The following is an 8,275-nucleotide window of genomic DNA, read 5'->3' on the forward strand; positions in this document are numbered from 1 at the left end:
GTAACAGGTGATTGATTGACAGTTGAGAGGCGGGACCAAAGAGCCAGAGCTCAACCCCCGCAAGCACAACTAGGTGACATAAACACACACACACACACACACGCTGCGAGGCTGAGGGAAGACACACATTCCTCTCAGCAGACAAAAAGGAAGCAACAAAGAAATCCGTCCAAGGATCAATATGGAACGGCTCTGAGCAAAACAAAAGTTTAAGTAAAGAACATGAATAAGGTAGAGAGACTGTAGGACCCATGACTGTAGGACACATGACTGTAGGACCCATGACTGTAGGACACATGACTGTAGGACACATGACTGTAGGACACATGACTGTAGGACACATGACTATAGGACACATGACTGTTATACAAGCTACAGAGACTGTAGGACACATGACTGTAGGACACATGACTGTTATACAAGCTACAGAGACTGTAGGACACATGACTGTAGGACACATGACTGTTATACAAGCTACAGAGACTGTAGGACACATGACTATAGTACACATGACTGTAGGACACATGACTGTAGGACACATGACTATAGGACACATAACTGTTACACAAGCTACAGAGACTGTAGGACACATGACTGTCACACAAGCTACAGAGACTGTAGGACACATGACTGTTATACAAGCTACAGAGACTGTAGGACACATGACTGTTATACAAGCTACAGAGACTGTAGGACACATGACTGTTACACAAGCTACAGAGACTGTAGGACACATGACTGTTACACAAGCTACAGAGACTGTAGGACACATGACTGTTACACAAGCTACAGAGACTGTAGGACACATGACTGTCACACAAGCTACAGAGACTGTAGGACACATGACTGTTACACAAGCTACAGAGACTGTAGGACACATGACTGTTATACAAGCTACAGAGACTGTAGGACACATGACTGTTATACAAGCTACAGAGACTGTAGGACACATGACTGTCACACAAGCTACAGAGACTGTAGGACACATGACTGTCACACAAGCTACAGAGACTGTAGGACACATGAGCAAGGTGACCGCGACAAAAGTGTGAGCTACGAGTATGTGAGTGTAAGACCACTCAGAGAAGCTGTCAGGAAACGACATAGCGCTGAGGACAAAGAACAACCCAATCTGCTGTGTAGCGCCGCCGTAAGGAAGACATCGGCGGACGTCCAGGCGTCCTCAGGCGAAACAACAGGTGGAACACATACAGAAAACGACAACGAGGTGCGTGAGGCACTCAACAAAAAAAGATGTCGGTAAGTTTTCACAATAGTTTCTGAACTGCCACAAAGCACAAGAGACACACCAATTAGCCACAAGCCACCAGCACCTGCTCAAGCGTCCCCCATTGGCCGGCCTGGCCCCTCAGCTGACCACTCACAGTGTTCAGTAAGATATCCAAAAGCTGCCCCGGAATGAATGTTGTGACGTCACCCCCTTATAAAACATTTTATCTTTAGGTTTGGTTAGTTTAGGGTTCGGTCAGGTTAGGTTAGGTTAGCTTGGGCTCGGTCGGGTTAGGTTAGGTTAGGTTAGGTTAGGTTAGCTTGGGGTCGGTCGGGTTAGGTTAGGTTAGGTTAGGTTAGGTTAGCTTGGGGTCGGTCGGGTTAGGTTAGGCTCAATGAGGCTAGGATAGGCCAGGTTGGGTTAGGGTTAACTATGTAAGCAAAAATATCAATGACTCGCTGATTAACACGACCAGCTCACAACCGAGAGGACCCGAGTTCGATTCTCGGTCAGAACGCAACGTTTCCTTACGCGTAATGCCGCGTTCATCTAGCAGTAAAAAGTCCCTGGGGTGTTATAGACAACTGTTGTGGTCAGCATCCTGAGGAACGTCAGTCGCTGACTTAGTGAGGAGGCTTGTGAGAGTGAGTTTAAGTCCAGTCTTATAGAAAGGTGAGTCGCAATAAATTAGCCAGAGTAAAGTATTACCAGTGAGGTAAATACTTTCCCATGTGGGTAAATATTGACACATGGGTCAATACTTTCCCATGTGGGTAAGTAAATAACAACACATGGGTAAAATCATTATTACACTCTGACGGTTGTTAAAAGGAAGGAACACCCACTCGGCGACACCCAGCAGCTCGGCAGCACCCAGCAGCTCGGCAGCACCCAGCAGCTCGGCAGCACCCAGCAGCTCGGCGACACCCAGCAGCTCGGCAGCACCCAGCAGCTCGGCAGCACCCAGCAGCTGGGCCTAGCTACCTAGCTCCTAAGCTAAATTTGGGCCAAAATAAAGGTCCGAGAACCTATTCAACGGGCCCACTTAGCCTAGCAACCAAATTCTCTTGGCCAAATGGCGTGGGTAATTACACGTTAACTTCAGCTGCACGTGATCTCGTATATGCAATTATGGCGGCAATTTAAGGGGGGGAGGGGGGAGGGGGTGGTATTGGATTGTGGGAAAAATTGAAAGCGCAGAATTCTAGATTGTCTCGCGTCTATGACCTGGGATAATTATCTCATACATGCAGCGCTTGATGGTCTCTTGTTGGTGGTGGTGATGGTGGTGGTGATGGTGGTGATGATGGTGGTGATGGTGGTGGTGATGATAGTGGTCTTAAGATTTGGTGGTGGTGGTGGTGGTGGTGATGGTGGTGATGGTGGTGGTGGTGATGGTGGTGATGGTGGTGGTGATGATAGTGGTGATGGTGGTGATGGTGGTGGTGATGGTGGTGGTGGTGATGGTGGTGGTGATGATAGTGGTCTTAAGATTTGGTGGTGGTGGTGGTGGTGGTGATGGTGGTGATGGTGGTGATGGTGGTGGTGGTGATGGTGGTGATGGTGGTGGTGATGATAGTGGTGATGGTGGTGATGGTGGTGGTGATGGTGGTGGTGGTGATGGTGGTGATGGTGGTGGTGATGATAGTGGTCTTAAGATTTGGTGGTGTTGATGGTGGTGGTGATGGTGGTGATGGTGGTGGTGATGGTGGTGATGGTGGTGATGGTGGTGGTGATGATAGTGGTCTTAAGATTTGGTGGTGTTGATGGTGGTGGTGATGGTGGTGATGGTGGTGATGGTGGTGGTGATGGTGGTGATGGTGGTGGTGATGGTGGTGATGGTGGTGATGGTGGTGGTGATGGTGGTGATGGTGGTGGTGATGGTGGTGATGGTGGTGATGGTGGTGGTGATGGTGGTGGTGATGGTGGTGATGGTGGTGGTGATGATAGTGGTCTTAAGATTTGGTGGTGTTGATGGTGGTGGTGATGGTGGTGATGGTGGTGATGGTGGTGGTGATGGTGGTGATGGTGGTGATGGTGGTGGTGATGGTGGTGATGGTGGTGGTGATGGTGGTGATGGTGGTGATGGTGGTGGTGATGGTGGTGATGGTGGTGATGGTGGTGGTGATGGTGGTGATGGTGGTGGTGATGGTGGTGGTGATGGTGGTGATGGTGGTGGTGATGGTGGTGATGGTGGTGGTGATGGTGGTGATGGTGGTGGTGATGGTGGTGGTGATGGTGGTGATGGTGGTGATGGTGGTGGTGATGGTGGTGATGATAGTGGTCTTAAGATTTGGTGGTGGTGATGGTGGTGGTGATGGTGGTGATGGTGGTGGTGATGGTGGTGATGATAGTGGTCTTAAGATTTGGTGGTGGTGGTGGTGGTGGTGATGGTGGTGATGGTGGTGGTGATGGTGGTGATGATAGTGGTCTTAAGATTTGGTGGTGTTGATGGTGGTGGTGATGGTGGTGATGGTGGTGATGGTGGTGATGGTGGTGGTGATGGTGGTGATGGTGGTGATGGTGGTGGTGATGGTGGTGATGATAGTGGTCTTAAGATTTGGTGGTGGTGATGGTGGTGGTGATGGTGGTGGTGATGGTGGTGATGATAGTGGTCTTAAGATTTGGTGGTGTTGATGGTGGGGTTTTAGGGTGGTGCTGTTGTGAGTTTAGCTGGTGCTGGTGATGCAGGTGGTGGTGGTGGTGGTGATAGTGGTGCTGGTGATGCAGGTGGTGGTGGTGGTGGTGGTGATAGTGGTGCTGGTGATGCAGGTGGTGGTGGTGGTGGTGGTGATAGTGGTGATGGTGATGCAGGTGGTGGTGGTGGTGGTGGTGATAGTGGTGATGGTGGTGTTGGTGATGATGGTGGTGGAAGTGGTGAGGTGGTAGTACTGATGGTGATGCGGGTCGTGGTAGTGGTGGTGATGGAACAAGTGATGAAGACTGATAAAGGTGGTACAATGAGGTGTTAGTATGGGTGAAAGAGGACACAAAGGGTAACGATAACATTACGCCCTCAACTGTGCCAACTTAACTCGGTTAAAGTCATTGGTATAGATTCCCCTTAAGAAGTCCTCGTTGAGATCGATGGATCCGTTCTAATATGTGCCGGGTTCCCATATGCTGCCGATTGTCCAGTGTTCATCTGGGCCTCTGATTGATGATTGATGAAGATTAAGCCACCCCAAAAGGTAGCACGGGCATGAATAGCCCGTAAGTGGTGGCCCTTTGGGGCCATTACCAGTATCATTAGCTGATACTGGAGCTCTGTGGAGGTGCGACTGCACCCTACGGAGAGGTCGTGACCTCTGTCTGAGCCATGGATGGGCCTCTGACATACCTGTTGTAATTATATTCTCACTAATCCACTCTAATCCACCTCATCCACCCAGCTCGTGCACCACATCTCCAAGCGTGGCACTGTCTCCACCTCCCCGGGTGTCTTCCAGTGATCCCAGCTTGTCTGTCCATCTTATTTACCGTCTTATCCTCTGTCTCGCCATCAAATACTTACTGACAATATAGGGCGGGTGCAGCCTACCCTGCCTTCCTCTTTCCAGTCGTATTTCTGGGTAACTTTGTTCACATCATTCGATTCTGTTTGTCATACGCGACTCTTTCCTTGTAACAGCATCGCTGCTCCTTCCTCCAACTCCTTATACTGTTTACTGCTCGGTGTCACGCGTCTTGAATTTAGTGCATCCTGTCTCTACCCTTCTTGGACACTTGTGTTTATATTGCTGCCACTACTGTGGGGGATCTCCCACGGTGGTGTGGGTGACGGTAGTGCCAGTACTGTGGGGGATCTCCCACGGTGGTGTGGGTGAGGGTGCTGCCAGTACTGTGGGGGATCTCCCACGGTGGTGTGGGTGACGGTGCTGCCAGTACTGTGGGGGATCTCCCACGGTGGTGTGGGTGAGGGTGCTGGGAGAATTGGCCGTCTTAACACTGAGCTTGGAAAGTGTTAAGTTTCCAAGCTCAGTTTCCAAGTTTCCAAGTTAACTAAAAAGTTCTTCCTAATGTCCCTGTGGCTCATTTGGGCACTCAATTTCCACCTGTGTCCCCTTGTTCGTGTGCCCCTTGTGTTTGTTAAACTATCCTTATCTACCTCATCAATTCTTCTGTAAATCTTGTATGTGGTGATCCTGTCTCCCCTAACTCTTCTGTTTACCTGCGACGTGAAGTCTAGTTCAGTAGCCTCTCCTCGTAGCTCATACCTCTCAGCTCGGGTACTAGTCTGGTGGCATACATTTGAACCTTCTTCAGTTTAGTTTTTGTGCTTCACTAGATACGGACTCCATGCTGGAGCTGCATATTCCTGGATTGGTCTGATGTATGTGGTGTACAGTGTTCTGCATGAGTCCTTACACAAGTTCCTAAGGGCAGCTCTTATGTTGGTCAGCCTGGCATATGCCGCTGATGTTATCCTCTTGATATGGGCTGCAGGAGACAGGTCTGGCGTGATATAAACTCTGATCTTTCTCCTTGATTCTTGAAGGATTCCATCTCCTTCAAGGTACAATGGTACCTTGTATCTGGCCTCCTGCTTCCTACACCCATCTTCATTACCTTACATTTGCTATGATTTAACTCTAATGGCCATTTGTAATTACCTAAGTGTAGTTACAGGATGAGAGCAACGCTCGTGGTATCCCGTCTTCCCAGTACTTTGTCGTATAACGCTTTGAAACTACTGACGGTCGTGGCCTCCACCACCTTCTTAGTTAGCTTGGTCCAACCGTCTACCACTCTGTTTGCAAAAGACAACTTTCTAATATTTTGTATGTACCTTTGTGTGTATGTGTGTGAGCGCGCGGACGTGCTTGTGTGCACGCACGAATAATAACAGATTCCGAACGCAAAGGTTTTTTAAAGCTAGGAAAACAACGATGATTTTAATTTTAACAATGATTCGTCTGTTTAAAGATACCATGAACAGAAGGTGGAGAGAGAGAGAGAGAGAGAGAGAGAGAGAGAGAGAGAGAGAGAGAGAGAGAGAGAGAGAGAGAGAGAGAGAGAGGAGCGTAGGGGGTGTGGGGAGTAGGAAAGAGGGGGGAGGGGTGACGCTAGGAGGAGGGAGAAAGGGCACAGTATTGAAGCTGCAATTCACAAGGACGATGGCGTCCCTCCCTCCCTCCCACGTTCCCTCTATACACCACCGCCCTTCCTCCACGTTATCTCCCACGGTGCCCACCGTCCCGTTATACCCCACCCACACCGTCCCCTCATCCCCCACCCACACCGCCCACCGTCCCCTCATCCCCTACCCACACCGCCCACCCACTCCCATCCAAGCGCCGCCCTCACACCTGTCCCGGCACTAGCCTGGGCTCCAATGTCTAGTTAAAATACGGTGATGGGTATTACAATACGGTGATGGGCATTACAATACGGTGATGGGCATTGCAATACGGTGATGGGTATTACAATACGGTGATGGGCATTACAATACGGTGATGGACATTACAATACGGTGATGGGCATTACAATACGGTGATGGGCATTACAATACGGTGATGGGCATTACAATACGGTGATGGGCATTACAATACGGTGATGGGCATTACAATACGGTGATGGGCATTACAATACGGTGATGGGCATTGCAATACGGTGATGGGTGATTCCCTGTGAACTGTGAGTGAAGTTGAAGGGGGGGGCAGGGGGGGCAGGGGGGGGGCAGGGGGGGGGGGGGACCAACCTTTGCAAAATGTCTATTTTGTGCAGATTTTGTTTTCCTTTCTCCGTGTGTGTGTTGAGGAGAGTTGAAGAGGAAGGTTGGGTGGTGAGTTTGATGATGAGTGTATTGATGAATGGGGGTGAGCGGGGGGCCCCCCCCCCACCTGTTGAGACACTCCCTCCCTCCCTTACCCCCATGCCTCTCTCCTGGCCCCCACTTGCCCATGCCTCCCCTGGGGGCGAGGAGTGCCCCCCTGGAGGGAGGGGGTAGTGCCAGCGCCCCGGGGCCGCAGGAGCGCGCATGCCTCTGGAGCAGCAGCGCCCAGCCCACAGACCCAGGGCGCGCGCGCGGCTTTTTGTCTTTACTCCCGCGCGCTCTTCCTATGGATCCAGGCCGGGCTGCTGGCAGACAGGCAGACAGGGAGGATGGTAGACAGGCAGACAGGCAGGCAGGCTGAGTTAAGCATGATTAGCTGGGGTGATTGGCAGGCAGGCAAGGAGGATGGCAGGCAGGTTGGCTGATTACACGGTAGAAGCAGATAACCTGGCAGGCGGCAGGCAAGCGAGAACAATAGAGAGAGTGAAAGAGAGGGAGATAGATGGAGGGAGGGGGGAGGGGGGATGGAGGGATAGATGGAGAGGGAGGGGAAAGAGGAAGAGAGAGCTGAAGCTGAGGTGAGTATCCAAAAAAGCTTTGAATAGAAGCAGCTGAACACACCTTAAAGCCGCTGGTGCACATCCCTTCCTCACACCTCCCTTCTCTCCATCCCCTTCCCTTCGTACACAGCCCACGCCCCCCTCACACCGCCCTCAGCCCCCCACAAACCACCCACACCCGGCCGCCCACCACCCACACCCGGCCGCCCACCACCCACACCCGGCCGCCCACCACCCACACCAAATTGAAATGAAAAGTGAAGTACCGGAGGAGAGCTGCCTATCAACCACAAAATAAAGACCTCAGAATTATATTTGGCTATCCAATATCAGCAGACTAACAGACCTTGTCACAGCTCGAATAAGACGAACAAGACTTCGGCTTGTATATGGATCTAGATGAAGGCAAGTGTAATGTGTGGAGAGACACAGGGACACACATTTGAGCATCATATCTTAGACTTTAATAAAATTGAGCCATTGAGAGATCATTCTAAACGCACGCTATGTGAAATGACAAACCATCTTATTACTAACGATAAAATGTATGAAATCCTTGCACTGTGTCCATATTTGGCTTCCAGGAGTTATACGACGTATGAGATTAAGAAGCAAGTACTGTATTGTCAAGACTAATAGCTTTCTTATGACCCCTGTAATATCTCCATATTACAATTATGTATTACCGAAAAGACCTACCATAACTGT

General features: G+C 50.4%; 1 protein-coding gene across 1 annotated transcript; it reads left to right on the forward strand.

The window, feature by feature from the left end:
* The first annotated feature begins 251 nt into the window (after positions 1-251).
* On the forward strand, positions 252-1,052 carry LOC138367559 (spore coat protein SP65-like). The gene has a single exon (XM_069329258.1). The coding sequence runs from the start codon at positions 252-254 to the stop codon at positions 1,050-1,052; it is 801 nt and encodes a 266-aa protein (XP_069185359.1).
* Positions 1,053-8,275: the final 7,223 nt, after the last annotated feature.

The sequence above is a fragment of the Procambarus clarkii genome, chromosome 22, assembly GCF_040958095.1.
Source record: "Procambarus clarkii isolate CNS0578487 chromosome 22, FALCON_Pclarkii_2.0, whole genome shotgun sequence".
NCBI lineage: Eukaryota > Metazoa > Arthropoda > Malacostraca > Decapoda > Cambaridae > Procambarus > Procambarus clarkii.